At 41.8% G+C, this 25,415-nt stretch overlaps 2 protein-coding genes across 2 annotated transcripts in view; both read left to right on the top strand.

Annotated features, from left to right (window-relative positions):
• LOC127415041 (tyrosine-protein phosphatase non-receptor type 18-like) overlaps positions 1–25,031 on the top strand; it is a 40,615-nt gene extending 15,584 nt beyond the window's left edge. Inside the window, exons 9-17 of the mRNA XM_051653525.1 lie at positions 7,017–7,083; positions 12,097–12,174; positions 12,414–12,491; positions 13,782–13,873; positions 17,041–17,351; positions 21,055–21,086; positions 21,604–21,637; positions 22,390–22,491; positions 24,234–25,031. Coding sequence (XP_051509485.1) covers positions 7,017–7,083; positions 12,097–12,174; positions 12,414–12,491; positions 13,782–13,873; positions 17,041–17,351; positions 21,055–21,086; positions 21,604–21,637; positions 22,390–22,491; positions 24,234–24,307 — 868 coding nt within the window. The 3' untranslated portion in view covers positions 24,308–25,031. The remainder of the gene's footprint in view (positions 1–7,016; positions 7,084–12,096; positions 12,175–12,413; positions 12,492–13,781; positions 13,874–17,040; positions 17,352–21,054; positions 21,087–21,603; positions 21,638–22,389; positions 22,492–24,233) is intronic.
• LOC127415034 (uncharacterized) lies at positions 9,842–12,090 on the top strand. The gene has a single exon (XM_051653505.1). The coding sequence runs from the start codon at positions 10,073–10,075 to the stop codon at positions 11,750–11,752; it is 1,680 nt and encodes a 559-aa protein (XP_051509465.1). The 5' UTR covers positions 9,842–10,072; the 3' UTR covers positions 11,753–12,090.
• Positions 25,032–25,415: the final 384 nt, after the last annotated feature.

The raw sequence follows: 25,415 nt of genomic DNA, 5'->3' as shown, positions 1-25,415 counted from the left end.
CATGCCATAGTTATGGCGTCAATGAGCCAGTGGGCGATCCTCTGCTTGGAGACAGCGCTTCCTTTCCGCTGTGCACCAAAGCAGACAAAGAGCTGCTCAGAGATTCTAAAGCTCTGCGTGCGATCCAAATAGATGCGTAAAGTGCGCACCAGACACAGCAACGACAGGGCTGGGTCTGCCTCCTCCTGGGGCAGCGCTTGCAGGTTCACCACCTGGTCCCTAAAAGGAGTGGTGGGAACCTTGGGCACATAGCCCGGTCGGGGGTCTCAGGATCACGTGAGAATAGCCAGGACTGAACTCCAGGCATGTTTCGCTGACAAAGGGCCTTCCTCAGGGGAATTTGCCCGGGGGGAGCTGTCACGAGGAGCGTGAGGTCCGAGCACCACGTCTGGGCGGGCCAGTAGGGTGCTTACCAGGACGACCTTCTCCTCGTCCTCCCTGACCTTGCACAGGGTCTGTGCGAGCAGGCTCACTGGGGGAAAACGCATATTTGCGAATGCCAGGGGACCAGCTGTGTGCCAGCGCGTCTGTGCTGAGGAAGGCCTCGGTGAGGGCGTACCAGAGCGGGCAGTGGGAGGATTCTTGGGAGGCGAACAGGTGCACCTGTGCCTGACCGAATCGACTCCAAATCAGCTGGACCACCTGAAGGTGGAGTCTCCACTCTCCCTTGAGGGTAACCTGTTGTTACGGTGCGTCCGCTGAAATGTTGAGGTTGCCCAGGATGTGAGTGGCTTGCAGCGACTTGGTGCTGCTAACTCCGTTGGAGGAGACGGCGGGCGAGTTATGACATACAACGGGAGCGCAGACCGCCTTGGCGGTTGACATATGCTACCGCTGCTGTGCTGTCTGTCCGAACTAGCACATGCTTGCCTTGGATCAACGGCCAGAACCTCCACAGGGCGAGCAGAATTGCCAGTAACTCGAGGCAGTTGATGTGCCAACGCAGCCACGGACCCGTCTAGAGGCCGGCGGCTGCGTGCCCGTTGCCAACAGCGCCCCAGCCCGTTTTGGAGGCATCTGTCATGACCACGACGCGCCTGGAGACCAGTTCTAGCGGAACACCTGCTCGTGGAAACGAGAGGTCGGTCCAAGGGCTGAAAAGACGGTGACAGACCGAAGTAATGGCCCGCGGTGTGTCCCGTGGCGCCATGCCCGTCTCGGGACTCGAGTCTGGAGCCAGTGCTGAAGCGGCCTCATATGCATCAACCCGACCGGGGTGGCCACCGCCAAGGATGCCATATGCCCCAGGAGCCTTTGAAAAAGTTTCAGTGGAACCACGGTTTTCTGTTTGAATGCCTTCAAACAGGCCAGCACCGACTGGGCGCACTCGTTCGTAAGGTGCGCCGTCAAGGAGACTGAGTCCAACTCCAAACCGAGAAAAGAGATGCTCTGAACCGGGAGGAGTTAGCTCTTTTCCCAGCTGACCCGAAGCCCTAGTTGGCTGAGGTGTGAGAGCACCAGGTCCCTGTGTGCGCATAACCCGTCTCGAGAGTGAGCCAAGATTAGCCAGTCGTCGAGATAGTTGAGAATGCGAATGCCCACCTCCCTTAACGGGGCAAGGGCAGCCTCTGTGATCTTCGTAAAGACGCGAGGAGACAGGAACAGGCCGAAAGGGAGGACTTTGTACTGATACGCCTGACCCTCGAACACGAACCGCAGGAAGGGTCTGTGTCGAGGAAGGATTGAGACGTGAAAGTACGCATCCTTCGGGTCTACCGCCGCGAACCAATCTTGATGCCGGACGCTCGCTAGAATGCGTCTTTGCGTCAGCATCTTGAACGGGAGTCTGTGTAAGGCCCGGTTCAGTACTCGCAGGTCCAAGATTGGCCGCAACCCACCGCCTCTTTTCAGTACAATGAAGTAGGGGCTGTAAAACCCCTTCATCTCGGCTGGAGGGACAGGTTCTATCGCGTCCTTCCGTAGGAGGGTAGCGATCTCCACGCAAGGTAGCAGCGTTTCCAACTTTCACCAAGGTGAAGTGGACACCGCTGGACCTGGGCAGATGCCCGGCGAAGTGAATCACGCAGCCGAGTCGGACGGTCCGGACCAGCCCTCGTGACGGACTGGAAAGCGCAAGCCATGCGTCCAAGTTCCGCGCAAGGGGGACCAAAGGGACAACGTCATCGGATGTACCGGCGGGTGGGGCCTCGCAGCGGGGTGGAGCTCGAGGTGCCACAGCACATCGTGGCCGTGCTGAGTCCGAGGACATCGAAGCACTTACCTGGCTCCTTGTGACCACCCCTGGAACAGCCTGGGACGGGGGAGGAAGAGGCCTGTCCTCATGACCCGTGGAGACTGTCACATCGGGGGCAGATTTGTGCCACAGCTGGGTGCTCAGGGCGGGAGACCACCGCTGGAGCGCCAACCTGCCAAATGGAGTGGTGGACGGTGGTCGTGATGCCAGCCGTACACACCGGATATGTGACCCAGGGAACAAGGAAACCACTCTTGCGGAGCTCTTGAGTACTGCAGCCACTTAGGCATGCAGCGCAATTAAATGCAAAAGGTAACAAAAAGATGAAGATCTGCTTACCAGCTCCAGAGCAGCGGGTTTCGTTGTCCCTGGGTCGCCCGTCTCAGGGGCGCTTCGAAGACCTCCGTGGGTTCTTCGGTGCCGGCTGTGAGACGGGTGGCGTCGGCTTCCTGCGGTGGGCTCCACGCTGGGGCCGGGCCGGAGGGGCGGGCTGCGGCGGAGCCGGTGCAGTCACCGCAGGGGGACGCCCTCGGCAATGAGTAGATGGGGTGCGGGATCTTGAGCCACGCCGGGGCAGGATAAGCCGGCTAGCATCCATCTACTGCTCTACCATCGAGAACTGCTGGGCAAAGTCCTCGACGGTGTTGCCGAATAGGCCCGCCTGGGAAATGGGGGCAGCAAGGAATCGTGTCCTGTCGGCCTCACCCATCTCAACCAGGTTGAGCCAAAGGTGGCGCTCCTGGACCACTAGTGTGGCCATCGTCCGCCCGAGAGACCGCGCCGTGACCTCCGTCGCTCAGAGAGCGAGGTCGGTCGCTGAGCGCAGTTCCTGCATCAATCCCGGGGCGGAACTACCCTCGTGCAGTTCCTTTAGCACCTTGGCGGACTTGCAGGAGAGCCATGGCGTGCAGGACGGAGGCGGCTTGTCCAGCAGCGCCATAGGCTTTGACCGTCAGAGATGACGTAAACCTACAGGCCTTGGACGGGGTCTTTGGGCACCCACGCCAGGTGGCGGCACTCTGTGGGCATAGGTGCACCGCGGGCGCCTTTATCCACCGGGGGATTGCCGAATAACCCTTGGCCGCCCCACCATCGAGGGTAGTGAGAGCCGGGAAGCTGAAAAGATCGGGACCGGGCAGTAAAAGGTGCCTCCCGCGACCTTGTCAGCTCTTCATGCACTTCCAGGAAGAAAGGAACGGGGCGGGGCGTGGCTTTGAGCGGCGCCGCGAGCCCAGGAACCAATCACGGAGCCGCGAGGGTTCAGGGAAGAGCGGTGAAATCCACTTTAACCGACGCTCGCGGCTGTCCGGGAAAGCATGTCGTCATCTCCGCGTCAGCCTGTGACTGGGCGATCGACCCCGAAGGGAGGAGCCCAGCTGAGGCTTCAGACTGGACGAGCCCGCTCTCCGATGCTGCGCTCGAGAGCTCATCACTTTCGCGGGCTCCGAATAAGAGGTCGAACTCGCCGTGAGACGAGCCGGCAGACTCACCCGGAAGCCCGATCGGGGCAGACGAGCGTGCTGGGGAATGGGAGGTCCGCGGGGGGATACCCGGCGGAGGCGGTCCCATTGGGGTCCCCAAATCGCCCCCAGTGCTAGCCGCGCTGGCCTCAAACCCGTGGGTAAAAAGACCGAGGCGGGAGCCTCTGGGGTGGCTCACTTTCTTACGAAGGCGAGCCGCGACCGCAACTTTGCCATGGACATATTCTCGCAATGAGAACATGACCATCCACGAACGCGGTCTCCGCGTGAGCAGTGCCCAGACACGAAAGACAGTGATCGTGACCGTTAGAAGGCGAGAGATAACGAGCACAACCAGGAATAACACACAATCGGAAAAGCATCTTTAAAAAGACGCGTCTTTAAAAAGACGTTCCGTGTGTGCGCTCTTTTAGAGGGGAAAAATGCTCTTTCAGAAAATATACTCTCTAGTTTTTCTGCCGAAGCGCCCAGGGGCATTCTCTGCAGTGCACCAGTGCAGAGAAGGGAGAAGCCGCTGAAATGCGCCGTCAGATCCAGCAGGTGAATGAACAGTACTATTCAGCTCAGCGAGCATTACCGTTCGGCTCCGAAGAGAAAATCTGAATGAGTGGTTGCATACCAGCTCCTTTTATACCCGTATGTTCGGGGGCGTGGCATGCAAATACCACTCGCCAATTTTCATTGGCCTTTTATCAAAGACCGGAGGTGTCTCGGGCTCCCAAGAGTGACCCCTAGTGTCACTACATCGACACCAACGTCGAGTGAGTGACAGATAGGGAACTCATTTTCAGTTTAGTGTCATACATCTATAAAACCTTCTTCCAGGACTTCACAGGTCTTTCCTAATTACTTCTTGAATATTCAAGTCAATATTTCCCTTGGTGAAGTTTTGCTTTCTTCCACACCCCAAGAAGGTTGCTGTTGTACCATACTTAAAAAATGTATGAATGGTGCTGCCAACTGTCTATTGGAAATTGAAGTGCCTTGGAAATGTACTTTTAGCCATGACCTTTCTTGTGTAATGAAATAATCTCCTCTATTAGCTTTTGAGACAGCTTATTTTTAATTGCATTTTATGCATAGAAATACATTTTTGCTTACAACGCTAAACTTAAATTTTAAAACTTAAATAAGTGCCATTGCAGATTGATGACTTAATTTTGTTTTAAAACAATTACTTGTGTAGCCTTACATATTTAAGAAACAGCTACATGCAATAGGGGTTGAATAATTATGAGATGGCTGTATTTTAAAAAAATCCTGCTATTTACAAATATTAGGTTATATATTCACACTATGACTTTGAATGTGTCACAACTGATATAGATGTAAAGTAAAAAAATTCTGGGTCATCAGAAAAGCTTACCTTTGTAAATCCTTATTGTCTTGGGGGGGTTGAATAATTTTGATTGCAACTGTGGGCTATATGACTGTCAGGAATTCAAGCCACACAAGTTGTAGTTAGTGAAACCAAGTGCGAGAGTGTTTACTGAGATTTACAGGGTTTACACAGTGAGATCAATGGTACAGGTGATATCACACAGAAGAGAAGCATCACAAACTTATTTATGCAGGCAGTGATGAGCGAGTGAACTGAGTGCAGGTGCGGTGAATTAGAAATCGGTTGATGAGGAGCGGAGCGCTGAAGGAATGTGCAGAGCCCGAGGGAGGCGTGACAATGACAAAGTTTTCACACATACCTGAGTTCGCTGGAAAAACAGCACGGGCACAGCCGATGAATTCAGATATCGACCCTTTGTTTCTTTCGATGGTCTGAAATCCTCAGGGGTAAAATGTTCACTGCACACCCTCCAATATTTGAGAGAATGTAGAGGTGTACTGATATCCAGGTTCAGCACGATAAGCCAGAGCTTCAATCGATCATGATCATGTATAGGCAATCGATGAAAAGTTTATATTTTTCCCTGCGTGCATTTTCTTTGGGGTTTCTGAAGGTTGAAGCATCCAGGATACACACGCCAAACGACCATTTTCAACAATACACTTATACAAATACAAATCTACAGCAAAGACAATTAAACTTTTGTACAGCGCTCCTTCTCTTGTAAACAATGACGCGCTTCCTGCCTTCTCCTCCACGTGATGTCACAGAGCGCGCATCACAGAGATGTACGGAAGCGAACATTTGTAGTTAATAAGTATATAAATATTGTTTTGTTTCTAAAAATAATCAGTCGTTTGGATTATTTTGTTTCACCCTAAATATGCATTTTGGACCATCACATTCACATTCAATATTCACTTCACTTGCATTGTTTAAAGGAGGAGGCCTGAAATGAAATCCTAAAAGTCTTAAATTCTGTTTTGATGAAGAAAGAAACTCAGATACATCTTGGATGGCCTGAGGGTGAGTAAATTATCAGCAAATATTCATTTTGGGGTGAACTATTCCTTTAAATCTATGTCTTCTCAAGCGATCCATTCGGTTTTGGGTGAGAACAGACCAAAACGTAACACATTTTTTACTAAATTTTAACATCTGATTTCAAGATCGATTACACTTCCTTGCGCCATCTTCCTAGTGCCATCTCTTCGCATGCTTCAAGGACTAGCTTGTGTAATTGAGCTTAAAATCATGATTGTGCCAACAGACTACAATGGTAAGATTTATAATGAAAAAGGATCACTTAAGAAGACATTGCTTAAACCACTGGAGTCTTATGGATTACTTTTATGAGGACTTTATCTCCTTTTGGAGCTTCAAAGGCCTGATCACCATTCACTTGCATTGTATGCATCTACAGGGCTGAGATATTCTTCTAAAAATCTTTGTTTGTGTTCAGCAGTATAAAGAAAGTCATACACATCTGGGATGGCATGAGGGTGAGTAAATGATGAGAGAATTTTCATTTTTTACGATTTATTTGTTACTAGTAAAAGAGACAAAAATACTGATTAAGAAAATGATTTTTTGCAGTCCACACACAAACACACACACACACCCCAACCTTTCTCCCTTTCTGTGACTGGCTCTGACAAATGACCCATCTGCCCATGAAAATTCATCAGGTTGTGTCCATCCGTGTTGTTTGGGTGCAGTCAGGGCCAGCCTGTGTTTCTGCGGTTCCATGCATTTTAATAGCACCATTTAAATAAAGCGAGACATGTTAAATATTCAGCACCTGATGTGAAGCTGGAAAAACCAGTTAACTTCCAGACTCCATCCCAGATTCGGTCATTACCCTCTCTCTATATACATGAGAGAGGTTCTGTCTGACAATATGGCTCATAATTCCTCCTTTGACCCTCTGAATTGAGATGCGGAAGAGAATGGATCATATCATGAAATGGAATTATGATGCCTTGTCTTGTTTTAACAGTGCTGGCTGTGGAAGAACAGGGGTGATCTGTGCCATCGACTATGTCAACGATCTACTTCTTACACAGGTATTAACTCCATAAACAACCCAAATCTCTATAAACAGTGCATAAATGTGAAGTATTTGATTTTGTTCAATGTTAAAATTCTTTCTCCAATCCAAGTCTAATGTGCAGAGACAACTATAAATGAAGCCATTTGCTGGATGAATTCCTGAAAAGTCTAAACACTGTGGCTTGCACTGCTGCATTTTCAAAACATTGCTCTGTTTGTTTGAGCAGCTTTTTTCAACTGGCTCAACCAATGGCATGAGTTTGGAGCGGGAGCAGTTGTAATTAGGGCTACTAAGTATGTCTAGTAAACTTCAGCGCTTAACTCAACATGCACCGTTGTGCTACGGATATGAATGGTACCACAAATCATGCAGGAGAGGTGTGCTATTAAGTTTCTAACCACTCGGGCTTGTTATTTCACCTGCCAGATGATAAAACAGGTGAAAAATCTATTAGACTTACATTGAAAGAGGGACCCAAACCATATCCAGGGACCAAAATATCATAGAAACCTGGCTGGGCTCTTTTGACTCGGGCCAGTAAGCAACCACCCAGAACACCCTAGCAACCAATGTTCCCTCTAAGCTGCGTGCTAAGTGCATGGTCGTGCACTTCTGATGTTGCTCCTGTGCAGATGGAAAAAAAACACCCACACAAATGGCAGACTCAAGTGTGTGGGAAAACCTAGAGATTTTCCTAAATCAGAGCTACATGCATGCTCAGTGTTTCAACTGGAGTCCATATGAGTGTTAATTTGAATTTTTTTCCCAGTATGGAGCTAAAGCTTTGAGTGAAATCTTGTGTGTAAACAAGGTGGAAATACGCATTATTGAGTTGTGAAACAACACATACACATAACTGCATTTACCCTGAGGCATGAGCGCTATAGGGCACAACGGTGTCTGCCCACCTTTTCAGCTGTCTGGGTTCCGGAAGTATTTTTCCTATACATTTTTTCCATAGACTTTTCATAAAATCCTTCATAAAAGAGTTGTAAGCCATGAACCAAACCAACCAGCTCCGAGGTAAATCACGACATCACAAGCTTTGTTTTGAAAATCAGACAAAAAGACAAAAATTGCCGTTGTCTCCGTAAAGTCTTCTCCAGCACATCCCAAAGACTTTCAATGGGGTTAAGGTCAGGACTCTGTGGTGGCCAATTCATGTGTGGAAATGATTCCTCATGCTCCCTGAACCACTCTTTCAAAATTTGAGCCCGATGAATCTTGGCATTGTCATCCTGGAATATGCCCGTGCCTTCAGGGAAGAAAAAAATCCATTAATGGGATAACCTGGTCATTCAGTACATTCAGGTAGTCAGCTGACTTCATTTCATTGCCACATAACATTGCTGAGCCTAGACCTGGCCAATTGAAGCAACCCTAGATTATAACCATTATTTAAATCCAAACGGCGACTTTTCTTTTGTCCAGGCAGTGTATAAAACTGTTGATTTGAAGTTGTTGATTATAAGTATATAAACAATATATTTTATGTTTATTGCTAAATATTCTGATATGTACAAATACAGAAGTAATTTAAGGATGAAGAGACACCGACTCGATTACCTCACTCATAGAGTGTCATGAGAGTGGGTGATTGCTCCAAGGCAGGTTTCACAGGCTTGCTTGGCCCCGGTTCTCTGATTGGTGAAGATTTCTCTGCCGGACCATGGGTAATGTAGTTGTTTATCATGAATTCCGCTATTAAACACGATTTTTAAAAAATTAAGTTAAAGTAACAGAGACGGATGGCTTCAAAGGAGCTAGCATACAGTATATTATCGATGGACAACTTCGGAGCTCAAGGTAGGTCTGTCTTTAAAGGTTTATAAGTTATTGTTGAAAATCAAATCATCTATGGGAAAAATGAAATGGATTTTTACTTCAGAAACCAGACTGTTGCACTCTATTGGTGAATGTTTAAATGCGGCTGCGTGGCCAAATGGATAAATGTGCATCATGGTCAATGCCCGTACCACGAATAAATAACATATAGTCACTTATGTCTTATGTTATTGCAAACACTTGCAACAAATCAGGTATGTGTCAAAATATCAGTGCATGAGACTTCGCAGTGTAAACGCTCTAATGCAGCCTAATAGATCTGCAGCTGTCTATCATGTTGTTAATATTAATCAAACAACAATATTGAAAAGAAAGCAACTGACTGATCTTTATTTATTTGTTATTATTACCCTACTGTGTTCTTGGTTTACTTAATACATAGACTACTTTTTAATTATAATGACGATTTACCTGAATAATAAAAAAAAAAAAACATGAAGTAGTGTTTACTTAATTGAGAAACACTAAGGCAATATGCCATTGTTTTTATTTAATATGTTAATATTTACATGAATATTTAACTTTTTATATAAAGGTGTGTGTTCAATAGCATAATAGAATTTTATAAATTTTTACTGTGGTATTGAATTTCAAATATTGAGAATTGTGAATTTTCACTGGTATTGGTACCAACTAAACTTCTGGTATTTTTGTATAAACTGTATCTATCTATATCTATATATATATATATATATATATATATATATATATATATATATATATATATATATATATATACAGTTACCCAGTATGCACTGCCCTCATCACTGCTATCTGTTCCTCATTGTTCTCACCTGTTTTCCATTCCCTTATTAGCTCTTGTTTGTATAAATACCCTTTAGTTTTTGCATTCCTTTGTCAGTTCTTGTTTGTTGTTGTTTGAGTTCCCGTTTGTTTGTTTCAATGTCATCATTTTTATATCATCTCAGCAATGACTCGTGACAGAAGAACTGACCCACATGGATCTAGCGGCTGTCTATTCTGCTACTCAAGCAAGGGGACCGTCCAGTTGAAGATCACGTCCATGAGTTCTTAGAATTAGCGTATTTAGTGCACTATCCAGACTGCTCTCTGGTGGTTTTCTTCCAGACCGGATCTGAATAGTGCACTGAAGGAACTGATGCCTCCGGCTTATCCTCACTGGACCCTTTGTGAATATGTGGAGAAGGCTCTGGAACTTTGCAGTGCCCATTACACAGTGGATTATGGCGGGAACCCCAGGCCAAAACCTGCATCTTCGGCTCCTTGCTCCAAGCCTTCCACGGCTCCTTGCTCCAAGCCTGCCACGGCCAACGAGCCAGCACCCACGCCTGCCACGGCCAACGAGCCAGCGCCCACGCCTGCCACGGCCAACGAGCCAGCACCCATGCCTGCCACGGCCAACGAGCCAGCACCCACGCCTCCATAGAGATTGTTCCCCAGATGCTGCCAGTGCTCACGACCACAGAGATCGTTCCGCAGTCTCTGCCAGTGCTCACGATCACAGAGATCGTTCCCAAGTCGCTGCCAGTGCTCCCGATCACGGAGGTCTGTTCCCAGTTGCTGCCAGCTCTCTTCGAGCCTCCCACGGCTCTACCTTCCATGGCCTCTTCCCTGGAGCCTCCCTCGGCTCCACCTTCCATGGCTTCACCCCTCAAGCCTCCCACGGCTCCACCTTCCATGGCTTCGCACCTCAAGCCTCCCATGGCTCCGCCTTCCATGGCTACGCCCCTCGAGCCTCTCACGGCTCTGCCTTTCATGGCTTTGCCCCTCAAGCCTCCCACGGCTCTGCCTTCCATGGCTCCACCCTTAGAGCCTTCCATGGCTCCACCCCTCAAGCTTCGCCAGGCTCTGCCTGTCTTCGTCGAGCCTCTCCTGGCTCCGCCCTCAGAGTCTTCCACGGCTCCGCCCTCAGATTCTTCCACGGCTCCACCCTCAGAGTCTTCCACGGCTCCACCCGCTCCTCCAGAGACTCCTCCTACAGCGGTTCCGCCCACTCCTACAGAGACTCCTCCTCCAGTGGTCCCGCCCACTTCTCCAGAGACGACTCCTCCAGCGGTCCTGCCCGCTCCTCCAGAGACGACTCCTCCAGCGGTCCCGCCCGCTCCTCCAGAAATGACTCCTCCAGCGGTCCCGCCCGCTCCTCCAGAGATGACTCCTCCAGCGGTCCACCCGCTCCTCCAGAGATGACTCCTCCAGAGGTTCCACCCGCTCCTCCAGAGATTTTTCCTCCAACGGTTCCATCCACCCTCCCAGAGACTCCTCCTCCAGTGGTTCCACCTGCTCCTCCAGAGACGACTCCTCCAGCGGTTCCGTCCACCCTCCCAGAGAGTCCTCTTACAGCGGCTCCGCCCGCCCCTCCTCTAGCGGCTCCGCCGCCTGACCCAATCCCTGCCATGTGGCCACTATCCAGGCCTCTTGACTCAGTCCTAGCTCTGTGGCCGCCTCCCAGGCCTCCTGACCCAGTCCCTGCTTTGTGGCCGCCTCCCAGGCCTCCTGACTCAGTCCTAGTTCTGTGGCCACCTCCCAGGCCTCCTGACCCAGTCCCCGCTTTGTGGCCACCTCTCAGGCCTCCTGACCTAGTCCCGGCCCTGTGGCCACCTCCCAGTCCTCCTGACTCTATCCCAAACCTGAGGCCGCCTCCCAGACCTCCTGACCCAGTCCCTGCCCTGAGGCCGCCTCCCAGACCTCCTGACCCAGTCTCTACCCTGTGGCACCCCCCCCCCCAAGACCTCCGGACCCAATCCTTAACCTGGGGTCTCCTCCCTGGCCACCTGGTCATCTTCCGGGTCCTCTTCCTCACCTATATCTTCCTGCCCTCCTCAGCCATCTTTGGGGTGCCAGGAGTCGCCCCTTAAAGGGGGGGTTATGTCACAATCTGTTTCCATCATGGGGTAACCTCCTCGTGGTCACTATAATGTGGTTCTCGCTCTCGGTGGGGCACATGGTGAGTTGTGCATGGATGCTGCGGAGAATAGCATGAAGCCTCCACATGCGCTATGTCTCTGTGGTAACGCGCTTAACAAGACACGTGATAAGATGCGCAGATTGACAGTCTCAGATGCGGAGGCAACTGATATTCGTCCTCCGCCACCACAAGGACCCAGAGCACATTGGGAATTGGGCATTCCAAATTGGGGAGAAAAAAAAAAAAGGAAAGTAGAAGTAGCTCTGATTCTTGACATATGTGCTTCTCTCTCAGCAAATAAAGAAAGATTTTAATATCTTGGACCTGGTGTTAGAGCTTAGAAGACAGAGACCTTCAGCTGTGCAGACTAAGGTAAGGTAACATTAAAAATGTGTTTTGCATAGCACATACAATGGCCTTAATCTACAGTACATTATGGATTTGTGAACTTTAATTGAACACTCTACCCAATTAATTTAACAATATTAAGCCAGGATTCTTAATGGAAATATCTATTTACCCCTGTTGGTCATATTTCACTACACTCAGTGAATTCTTGTGGTGTTTACATATCCTGATGTCAAGTGTCATGTTATTGTGAATGCATGCAGGAGCAGTATGGATTTGTCTTTCATACGGTTGCTCAGATGTTTCAGAAGATCTTGCAATCTCAACAAAATGATACCAAGGTAGGGCACAACTAACCCAAAAATGAAAACACGTTAGTTTACTTAACATCATGTTGTTCTAAATTGGGATGACTTGCTTTCTTCTGTGGAACATAAAAGGTGATGCTTTGAAGAATGTCCAAGGTGTTATTTTCCATATGATGAAAGTGAATGGGGACGAACACTATCAAGGTCCACCAAAAAATTTGAGAGCTGCAGTAGAGGTCGACCAATAGTGGATTTTGCAGATACTGATAACTAAGGTGGTGGGAAAGACCAATAACTGATTAATTGTCCAGTAGTTTATAAAATCAACTTATAGAATGTCAAAAAAAAAAAATAAATCTTACTCTTTTCTTACTATGGCAGGCATAGAAAAAGAGTCAGCAATGAATAAAATCCCAGATGTGGTTTATTGTTCAACCAAAATCCCAATAATAACCATAAAAAATGAAGATTTGGTGCATAATGAGGAACTTTTAAGCATAAACAAGCCCGAAACATACCAGGGACTCTTATTTTGAAAGTACAAAATGATTAAAAAACTTTCAGCAACTGTCAGCATAGATTTTTGCAGATAACCGATAGTTCCAAAAAGCAACTATCGGCACCGATTAATCGGTAAAACCGATATATCGGTCTACCTCTACATTTTCTGTGTATCACTTAAATTTCAGTCTGTTCCTCACACAAAGCCATCATACAGCTTCAGATACTTAGAATATGGTTGTATGGACAATTTTATTAGAGCATTATTAAAGCTCCTCAGTGCGGAAAAGAGAGAATTGGACATTCTACAAAATATCTTTCCATTTTTGGGTGAACTATTCCTTTAAAAGTGTAATGATCTTTAATAGCAAACATTTGCTACAATAGGAAACACTAATATAATATTCTTTACTGGCTGACGTACTAATGTTCCAGTGCTTGTGATTACGGGTAGTGATTTTTTAGAAGGTGACTGTTCTTTGAGAGAAAAGAGCAATTTCCATTTGTTTTCATCATAGCATGAAAAAGCATCCAAAATTTCCTCTATGGCAATTGTTGTGTTTGAAATGAATTAATCTGCTGCTGTCTTTGTTTTTTAACATGTCATGTTTTACTTCCCCCAGACCTTCATCTGTGTACTTTAAATATAGAAGTTTAGCAGGAAACAGTCTCGCACTGTGCTTCCTCTATGCAAATGATCACACATCCTTTAACGGTTTAGCACAGACGCTCTGTCTAACTAGTTCTTCCACACTCTGTGCGTGTATCACATTTAGTTTTTGTTTTGTTTTTTCTTCTTGTTTTTCATATTTAAAACATAAGACCTCAGACTCTCTGGACATCAGTGCAGTCCCTCCAAAGCTGCCACTGAAATCAGGATTGTTTGGCAGTATTGGCACACCTCCGAATACAAGGTAAGACCACAAAAAAACTCTCCCTCCACATTTTCTAACCCTGCTTGACTGTTTGCAGGAATCTGTGATTAAAACTAGCAGAGAAAATATAGCCGGGGGCCAATTTAAGAAGGACAACCAGTGCAAAAATATATAGCACTGTCTGTTACACAGGTGGATGCTGACGAGATGCAGGTTGTTGTTGTCAGTTCTGTTTAGTTCACTACTTGGTGCAATTTAAACTGTCCTCATCTGACCCTTAACACTTACTACGTCAGCATTAATGTTAGTTAATTTTGTGAGTCAACAATGTATAGCTCTATATATTCTTGCAGCCAGTGGCGTGTGGTGGATTGATGAAATGAGAAGGCAGGTTTTTTAGTCTAATGCAAATGTATGTTTCAGTTCCATATGGTATTTACATGGTATTTAGGGATTAAGGCATATATACATAGGCGAGCAACTAATACCATTGTATTTTAGTTAATATTAAAACCAAGTGAAATCACAGTCTCAAAAATGTGTTTTTAAAGGGATACTTCACCCAAACCCATATGCATTTCTGTCTTCCGTGGAACACAAAAGGAGGTGTTTGGTTGAATGTTGGCCGTAGACACCATTCACTTTCAGTGCATATATTTTCCATATAATGAAAGTGAAAGGTGACTGAAGCTGTGTGTTCCACAGAAGAAAGAATGTCATAGAGGTTTGGAGCAACATGAGGGTGAGTAAATGATGACATTGACTTGACAAGTGAAGTATTGCTTTAAAGAGGTGATTTGCACACTATTTTATCTAATTTTTTGTAATATATTTTATTTTTGTATTGTCGATTATTTTCTATCTGAATTTTTTGGGTCTTACAGAATGTAATGTACTCAAGAAAGGGTTTGTGTAGTTGACGAAATCTTTGTGCTGCCTTCATTTGTTTTTTTAGGCAGTCAAATAATGCATCTAGCTATCACTTGTTCATGGTTCATCTGTTTTGCATGCAGATGAATATGACTTTTGTAATGATGATTGATCAAGAGTTGTCCATTTTAATGCAGAGATTATACTGAGCAAACAAGCTATTTAATAATTCTAGAGTCATCATGTTCTGCCATTGCAGTTCCCCTCAGGTCAATAACATATTTCATAAGAGACATTGAATGCAAATGGTGACAGTTGGTCATTAGACGCTGCTGTAAATAGAGTCCCACTATGCACTAATGTATTCAAGCCGCCCAGGGCAAAATGTGGAAGATAAACTCTGTGTCTCCTTTGTTTGATTGTATACTATAGAATGTAATGGTATAATCAAAGTCTTTCTAGCAAGTCAGTCCACTGTCGGCCATCTTTGGAACGCTCTCTGGAGGCTATTTCTAGTCATGCCAGTGCAGCTCCTATCTACTTGAATGGGGAAATTCCAAAATCTCAAAATGGTTGGTCAAGATTATGATCAAATGGATTTTTTGGCAGGTTTAATTGTCCACCAGGCAAAAATCGCAAATCCAATCACTTAGAATTGGAACAGCACACCTCACCTCAACCCGCCACATGATTTGAGGTAGTATCATTCATGTCCGTAGCATAAACGTGCTACGAATTAAGCACTGACGTTTAACCCTCCTGTTGCGCTCAGGTCATTTTTGACCCGTAAATATCACATGGTTTTACGTACGGGAACCAAACTTTTGGACTTGTCAAGACTATCAAAATACACATAATACATTTTTTTCTGATTTTTTAATACAATTGTTTAAGAGATATAACCATATATATATATTTTTTTAATTACATCTTTTGCGTTCCCGGGTCAATTTTGACCCGGACATCAATTGTGGCTTTTCACATGATATTATGCATATATATTTTTTTTACGTCTTTGAATAAGATTTTTTCTTATAAACACTTCACTACATTAAGCCTCTTTCACATACTCTCTCACATTCTTTTTTTAACTCTCACTGGGACTGCATCTTGTTTATAAACATGCACACACACATACACATACAGTCACACACAGACACACACACATTCCTGTACAAAACAGACATGACAGATGTAACAAACATAACAAATAAACTAAATCAAAGGTACTACTGTCTAAAGGGGGTGTGGCGAGAGCAAAAGGTCGTGAACTCTTTAGTCTAAAAAGAATCGGCAGTTCATGCTAATAAATAGAATAGATTTTGCTTAAAAACATAGTAAAGAAGTACTAATGCTGTATACTTATATAGTTGTACAGTTGTTTTGATTAAGTTTAGTTGAAAAAGTATATGTAGGTTTCACAGATTTGACCACCAAGTTTTATTTAGCAGTTATGAATAATAGGAAATTAATTCAAATTACTAGTAATTTTCATATTAGATTTTTATATAAATTGTATATTATGTTATATTTAGATAACATTTCACATGTTGATCAAAAAGATGTATCACATGTATCACACTGGTTTTGCTGTAGTTAATGTATATTTTGAAATGTCAAAGAATTTCTACATTTTATTATTTTTTAAAAATGGCATATTAATAACTTTTTTTATTTATCAGTTAACATGCCAAAAAATATCAATCTTTTCACATGTATTAACAGTTAAGAACTTATTAATGACTTACAGTATAGTTTTAGATAAAAACCATCGGGATATGTATGATTTATAAGCTTGAATTCCACCGGGTCAAAACTGACCCGCAAATGGAAAAGGTGTATGCAGAATTTAAACGCAATCGGAGAGTTAATATTTAGATTTAGATGTTTGTTCAGATTCCTTAGCCTAACTATGAGCAATAGTAATAGAGATGTTTTGCAATAATAATTACAGCTGTGGTTGGTGTACCCTGCTGCAAAAGACCAGCTTAACCAGCATGCACTTTCCATGCTGCTCTAGGTTGGTTTCTGCTGGTTAGTGCTGGCTTGCTGCTGGTCTAGCTGGTAGACCAGTATAGCCATGCTGTTAGACCACTATGGTTTTTTTGGTAATGCTGGTTAAGCTTGTCAAAAAGCCTTGTTGTAACACCAGCACACCAGGATCATGTGTTGACAAGCATTCACTGGGCTGGTATCCGAAAGGTTGTAGCTTCAAACCCTGCAAAAGTTTATCTAGGAACCAGGGAGATTGTTCTGTAATAAGTGAACTGTTAGTTGCTTTTGAAAAGTGTTTGCTAAATTCATAACTCATTCATATGTACATGTCTGTCTTACAGAAATCCCCCTCTCAAGCCCCGGCTTTCTCATCCTCTACCTCAGACCAGAATGAATGACACTTATGCTGTCGTCAACAAGCCCAAGCTACAGCTGCCCACCTCCACCCCCCCTTCAGTCACTGTTCATCACTATGACAATGCTAATTTAGAGAAAACCAACACCAATGATCTCTACAGCACAGTCAAACCTAAAAACAGACCTGTATCTTGTATGCCCCCTTCAACCACACCTGTGTATAATAGAGCAACAGCCAATCAGAGAGGGGTGGGTCCTAAAGGGGCAGACTATGAAGGTTATGAGATATTGCCAGGTAAGAGATGAATTGATTTGCTTTGTTTTAAATGTTTTTGTTTTAATGTTATTAAACATTATTTGGTAGTTGACATGGCAATTCTTGTATAATTATCATATATGCAGTTTTTATGCCCTCATAATGATATGGAAAATTTGTACTTTTAAATATTCATTTGTCAAACTAGACAAATAAAGACCCCATGAAATCGCTTGACAAGTGAAGTTTTCTTACCTGCGTTGATGTACAGTATTTTCTATTCAAACATGAAGTAAGGGAAGGACATATTTAAGGGCTTGTCTGTTTTGTAAATTTCCATTTATCGATATTACTTAATAAAGTGAATGTTTATCACTTACTTTGTATATCTCCCTGAGTGTTGACATGTTTGTGTGACATCATGCACCTGCATCTCGGCGATATCGGAGTTGAGAATTTCTGCACGAGCCTACAAGTTGTAATTCTGACTTTAAGATGCATTTCATTGCACTTCTCCTAGTAGGAAGTTGTAAACTCTGACTTTCCGAGTTGAATGGAATGCAGCACTACTTTTCAAAACTTGATCCGACACTGAATGCTCAAGCAGCCTAATTTACACTTAGAAAACTCATGATGTTGCTATAACAATGCAAAAAGCACTTACTTAAGTGAAAATCAGTCCTCCTTTCCTGTTTAATAAATTAAGAAATCGCATGGTCATGCAGAACATCTCATGTTTTTAAATCCATAAGGATCTCTTTCTCAGTGGCGATAGCAGCAGTGATGACGATTTCATGCTCTTCGCTTTTAGATTACATCACTTAAAGCGTGATTGCGTCACTCAAGGCCAGTTAGAAGTCCTCAACCGGGACATATCATAAAGATCACACCCACCAAGAACAAATAAATCATTCTGATTGGCTGATGAATCTGACAATCTGACTTTAGTTGCTCATTCATTTGCACTGTTGAGGAATTCTGTGGAAATTCTGAAGGCCTGACGGGGTGGAGCTCAGACTCACGCGCTGTTTCGGCTAACAAGCACGGCTTTGGGCATGCGATTTGTGAATCAGCTGTCACACTTCGCTTGTAAGCATCAAGGAATAAATTCTGACTGGATAAACTTTTAGTTTTCCTCTATTTGTTTATAGATTAAAAATACATAGGCAAAAAGGTGATTGAGAATGAAAGGATGAAAAATATGTATTTATTTGGCATGTTACGCCAGCAGAGAAGAGTTTGCTGGCCCTGAGAATTCGCCACTGGTTGAAAGTGTCCGTATATTCTCGCGATCAGGGTTGGGAGGGTTACTTTTTAAATGTATTCCACTACAGATTACAGAATACATGCTGTAAAATGTCATTTGTAACGTATTCCATTAGATTACTCAAGGTTAGTAATGTATTCTAAATACTTTGGATTACTTCTTCAGCACTGGAAGATTTTTTCACTTGTTTTGACTATAAAAGCTCTGTCAGTACAGTAAGACAAAATACACATGTTAAAAATACATTCTCTGAAAACCTAAATATCTTATACAGTGTTGTTTCTAAAACAAGATAAATCAAATTGATCTTGTTTTAAGGATTCTTTGATATTTTTACAGGAAAACAATAAAAAAATTATTATCAAGAATATGATTTTTGCCCTAATATCAAAGGTCTTACTAGAAAAGAAGAAATTATTATCCAACGTGAATTTTCTTGATAAAAATATGATCAGTGCCTGGTAACGTGCGTGAAAAATGGCTAGAAATAGCATTTTAGCTTAGCATAAAGCTGACAATTTACACAAGGTTTATTTCTATTCCTTCTGCTCCAAACTTACTTCAAACGTACTTCTCTGTCTGCTCGTATGAATGTAACACATCATAAGAAAGTGTTTCACCGCTGTTCAAATGCACTTTGGATCGCATCATTTATATGTATAAATGTTTTCCATCTGAAAGGACTAAATATTAAATGAAACGAATGACAATAAAATGCAAAGTAATCTCTTCAGTAATCAAAATACTTTTTGAATGTAACTGTATTCTAATTACCATTGATTTAAATTGTAACTGTAGTGGAATACAGTTACTTATATTTTGTATTTTAAATACGTATTCCCGTTACATGTATTCCGTTACTCCCCAACCCTGCTCGCGGTCAACAGAGTATTCTTTGAAAAGCTAGAGCACTTGACTGTGCGCAAGACATAACTGCACGTTACTGTTATACATTCATGTACATTTTTACCTAAAATCCTGATGCTGAAACAAAGAGTTCATACACATGTTATTTGGCAACAACTTATTTCCTCTTTTGATTGTTTTTATTCATACATTTTTTTTCTCTCGGAATTGTGAAAACTGAGAAACGTGTGCTAAATTGAAAATGAATCAGAATAGACAAAAATGCAAACTTGTGACTTTAGCTTGATACTTAAAGGAAGAAATACATTTGTCTTGTGATCATTTGTGAAAGAATGGGAACTTCATGTTTGTTTTTTTGTTGTTCTGTGGAGAGGAGGCTAAAGTGAGGGTTATTGTCAGGAAAATTCTGCTTACAGTTTTTACTGTCCTCTAATGACTATTCTTTTTGAGTTCTTCTCTTTAATGTAAAATTGCCAGAGTATTCAGAGCCCTCTAGTTTGGTGTTTATCTTTTAAAACAACAGGTTTTTTTAAGCTCAAATTACCATATCTCTCAGGGAATTGAAATACCTCTTAAGTGTCGGAAGTGTCCTTAAATGTGAAGTGTGTCATTTCCGTGCCACTAACAACCCCAAATGGAATCTCAATCTCAGGTTTCTCAAACATTCACCCTATTTACCATTGGTCAGAAAACAGATTTGTGCTGCCCCCAAACTCACACCACTGGTTGTGCCATTGTTGCTGTGTCAAGCTAGTCGTAATACTCAGTGTTTTGAAAGCGCCACAAAAGTCTTCAGGAAGTCAGCCTACAAATGGCTTTATTACAAATGGCACATTAAAGGAATAGTTCACCTAACAATAAATGTTCTCTCATCATTTACTCACCCCCATGCCATCCCAGATGTGAATTACTTTCTTCTGCTGAACACTAACAAAGATTTTTAGAAGAACATTTCAGCTCTGTAGGTTCATAAAATGCAAGTGAATGGTTACCAAAAGTTTGAAGCACCAAAAAGCAGTAATCCATAATACTTGAGTGGTTAAATCCATGTCTTCAGAAGCGATAATAATAGGTGTGAGTGAGAAACAGATTCATATTTAAGTTTTTTTTTTTACTACAGATTCTCCTCTCTGCCCAGTAGGTGGCAATATGCACAAAGAATGTGAATCACAAAAAAAAAAAAAAGAAGAAGAAGAAGAAGAAGAAGAAGTAGAAGAATGCGAAAGTGAAAGTACAGATTTATAGTATAAAAACATAAATATTGACCTGTTTTTCACTTCTGAAGATATGGATTTAACCACTGGAGTCATATAGATTACATTTATGCTACCTTTACATGCTTTTGGAGCTTCCCAACATGACAACATTGGCTAAATCAGTTTGGAACTATCTGTTTATTTGACCAATGGAAGACAGGGGGAGTGTTCGAAAAATATATTAGAAAACAATAATTATTTTAGCAGTTTTGCAAGTTTGGTAACACTAGTGGCGCAGAAATTACACACTTCACCTTTAAATGTGAATGGTTACATATAAGAACATTTTTATGAAAATTAAAACTTTAATACAATTTTTTGAGTAAAATTTTGTTTTGTTTTGTTTTCTCAGGGGAGTTGAGGTCATTGAATCGAGACACACAGGTAACTGCCCTCTTGGTAATAAGATACTTGCGAGTCATTTTTGTGGATATTTGATTGGCAGATAATGGTTTAGTTTTGTTTTACATGCTAACAGGTTAGACTTCAAATTAAAGTGCTCTGATAATTACTCTGAAAAAGGTTTGGCCCCTCTCTAAGTTTTATTTGGATAATCTTGCCCTTGAAAAAAGTAATTAAGCTCTTCACTCTTACTTGATGCACTTATATGCTGTTATCGATCTATAATTTGTGTCTGCACATTTGTATATGTGTCAAGTTTCTCACTTGTTTGCGTTTCACTTCAACGCTCTCTCTTCGTGTGATATGAGACTTCTAGCTGAGTTCTCACTCACTGAGTTAACAAGCTTTTGCACACACTTACACACAGTACTTCAGATTAAAAATAACTCGACTGATTGAATGTAACCAGAGAACATAGTCCTTGTTTTAACCCTAATGCTTATAGATTTAGATTTGCAAAGAATATAATTAAATTCAATTACATTTGTTTTTTTCTCAGCCACAAACTCATCTTTCAAGAACCACAAGTAAACGTAAGTGCTACATTTACATAATTTTATTAAAGCTGAAGTAATGTTTGCAATGTTTTATCAATCCTATCACAACTTAAAATGCAACTGAAAATTCTGTCATTATTTATTCACCTTCATGTCATTTCAAACCCTTATGACCTTCTTTATTCCATGGAACACAACACTCAAAAAAAATATTTTAGCATTTCAATTTCATAACAAAATTTCATCAAATTGAATTGAGTAATCTTAAACAAAGTTAAATTAATAAAACTTAATAAAATAATAATAATTTTTTTTTTTAAACATTACTTAATTCAATTTGATGGAATTTTGTTATGAATTTGAAATGCGTAAATCTTAAAATGTTTTTTTGTGTATCATAAAAGTGGTCCAAACGACTTTGCTATATTCCAAGTCTTCTGAAGCCATGCAGTAGTTTTGTGTGAGAAACAGGCTGATATTCGCACCATTATATTTTTAGCAAAAATCTATTTATTCCACAAACTAAAGATGTTTATGTCAAAACGTATAAATGTACTTATAATGTACTTAATGTATAAATGTATTCAAATTCGGGATCATTAAGAATGACGTCTGTGTTGTTGATGGGGTAGGAGTCATTCTCTTCTTTGGAGACTCCTTATCGATCACATGAGTGTGAAATGGTATCAAACAGTCAACAGCAAGTATTAGATCACAGTCTCAGATTCACTCTCTCTCACAAACATCGCTCTGTTTGTTAACATCATTTAACTATATTTTTCCCACAGCTGAAATGCCCACAGGCCAGTCCTCTACAGATGATGATGATTATGAATATGTGTCGAACCCGATCAAGGACACCAGCAGCCTGTTTGCCCCTGGCAGTCTAGGTGTGTTACCCCATATAAACGCTAAATCATAATGATTTAGGTCTTGATTAGTAATTGCATGATTGGGTTATTGATGGTGTTTGGACAAATTAGTATTCTTCTAGTTACTCCGTGGGCTAGCATTTGTGTTGCCAAATGCACTTTTTAGTACATTTTAATAATTGTTGCAATGGGTAAAGGTTCAAGTGTTTGGTATTATTTTTCAAATTTTTTAGTTATATAGATTATGATAAATTCTGAGACTCCGCCTAAGAAACCAAAAAATTGGGACAAAACATGTACTTTTTTCCCCTTATTTTTCTGATTTGACACTATGCTGTATGTCTCAGGGTGTAAATAAGGTATCTCTGAAAAACTGCTTTTCTTTTGTTCCCAATCATGTCACCTGTAACTGAGTAAAATTATGTGTTGATACAACAAAGCAATTAAACCCTTATAGCATTACAAAAAAAATGTATCCCAGTGTCCAAAAACGTCTCCAAACAAATAAAACATAATAATTGTACATAAGAACTAATTACACATGCAAATACAACAATGACTAAAGGTATGCTATCCAAAGCCTGCAGGCATGAGTAACGAGATCTCATTCAGTTTCATTCTGCGTCATTTGAGTCATCTTTGAGTCTGTGTCATGTACTTGGTGCCATCTCCTGGTGGCCATTTGTAATTAGAGTAAAGATACTCTCTGCCCATATTTGGATGACTTCCATCCTGGTTGCAGTGATCTGAATCCTAATACGACTGATTTAGCATCCCATGATAACTTACTACATAATTTCCAATTAATTCATCAGACCCAGGATAGCTAACATGTCTTTAGCCAGATTGGACTTTATGTGCTGTGTGCACATTGTGCTTCGTGTGGATTATCTAATGATCTATGCATCCGATTACGTTGTGTGTGGGCTTGTTTTAAAGATAATCATTTCCTCTAAGTAACTGTATGTGATATTTTATTTTCTGTTTATTTTCTAAATGAGAAAATAAACAGTGAATTTATAAGCGAAAAAATGGCATGTAAGCAACACCTGTCTGAATGTAATGTGTATGTCAAAGACATAAACTTAGCTTTTACTCGCTATCTGTGAGTAAAACAAATAGGCTGGTTGTATTCTACTCTTTGAGAGCTTTCCAATGACATATGAGACATGGCTATTTGAGCAGTTAGATGTTTTTGCTGATTACAATAATATGTGCAGTGCAAAATGATTAATAAATTATCAAAACAGAACACTTCTGATTTGTTTGCAAATTTCAAAGCACTTGTTCAGTTTTGGTCATAATGCCTTCATGCATTGTAAAGTATAGCTTCTAATCTTTAAAACCATACCTGTATTGTGTTGGTCAAGGCTGTAGTTATTAATGTTTTGATAATATTAATTTTTTTCTCGGTGGGCCCATTCGAGCTTAAAGGGTTAAAACCACACAGTTAAAACTGTGAAAAGGCTCTTTTATGACTTGGGCTAGTAAGCAACAACCTAGCGACACCCTAGAAGACCCTAGCAATGTCCTTGCAACTAGCAACCATATAGCAATGCCCTGGAAACCACGCACAACATCATGGTGGCAAGTTTTTGTTGTTTGGAAAACGTGCAAATCTAGTTTACCTGAATATGATCGTAATCCAAGATCAATCTAAATCTAAAATCTAAATTATTTCTCTATTTGGCCTATGCTCTGGTGTCATGTGTTTATGTGACTGTAAAGAGATTTGTAACATTGTTTGTCTTGCAATTCAGGTTTTAACTGTCGCGTAAAGAAACCCAAAGGCCCTCGAGATCCACCGGCCGAATGGAGTCGAGCAGAAAGATGAAACAGCGACAGGTTTTAAGGTTTAAAAAAAATCAATGCAAGCTAGCTTTGCCTGATCACAGCCAGATCTTGTAGAGATGCAGCTATTTTTACACTGTTTAATAAATTTGTTTATTCATTTTCTTTGTTCTGGGTTTTGGATGTCTTGCCTCTAAAATATATACAGTATGAATATACACCACAAATTATGTTTGTTTTCTGTGTTTTTGTTAATATAATTGTTTTATTTACTGTAAGAATGTATAATTGACTCATTTTATTAGAGTGTATATTTCTTGATTATTGATTTTTGCAATGCAAATAGTTTAAGTGTGAATGCTTGTGTGAGAATTATATTTTATTGGGGTTTTTTTGTTGTCTTTTTCAGAATTACATTCTGAACAACGAATAGGCGTCATTGACATCTAAATGTAGGCAATTATGTGTTCAAATATATTCATCTGATGTCAGAAAGTTGCTGAAGTATGGATAGTGAAGTCATTTTACAGCTTATTTTCATTAAATAGTCTTTTTGGACTGAGTTTTAAGCAAACATTTAATTTCAAACGTCAAGGAAAATGTGAGTGCTCATTGTATGACCCCATTAAATCAAAAGCTTATGTGATAAGATGTGAAATGTGTTGTTGAGATATAATATTATTGCCAGTAGAGGGCAGTGTTGAGGTGTAATTTCCCTTTTTGGACTGGACATATTACTCAGTTCATTATTTAAAATAAAGTTATTTAGAAACAATGTAATGTGTATGCATATTTTTTGATGCCACATCTTATGACATTTATTTATGAATTTATATTAAACCATAAAAATAAAAAAATTGTATCACAGTTCTAAAGTCAGTGTAGATGATCTGTATAAACACTAGCATTCATCATGGATAAAACTTTAAAGCTTGCCCTTTAAACTTTGGTGCGATTTTATTTCTGTCATGAAAATCAATGGAATCTTAAATTGGGTTTAAAGCAGAGAGCACGTATTCCCAGATGCTCTGTCAACTGGCAGTGTTCCTGGATGCATGTCTTTGATGATGAATCATTCTTGCAGTATAACAGCAGAATTATGCAGAAATGCTGTGCGATACTCTCTACTGCTGTTTACACTATATTAAACA

Source organism: Myxocyprinus asiaticus, chromosome 24, assembly GCF_019703515.2.
Source record: "Myxocyprinus asiaticus isolate MX2 ecotype Aquarium Trade chromosome 24, UBuf_Myxa_2, whole genome shotgun sequence".
Classification (NCBI taxonomy): domain Eukaryota; kingdom Metazoa; phylum Chordata; class Actinopteri; order Cypriniformes; family Catostomidae; genus Myxocyprinus; species Myxocyprinus asiaticus.
Note: the sequence above shows the minus strand (reverse complement) of the source record. Positions and strands in the feature narration are given on the sequence as shown.

Bases quoted from the DNA above. Each gene is read 5' to 3' on its own strand.
- LOC127415034 (XM_051653505.1), top strand. From the start codon at position 10,073: ATGTGGAGAAGGCTCTGGAACTTTGCAGTGCCCATTACACAGTGGATT.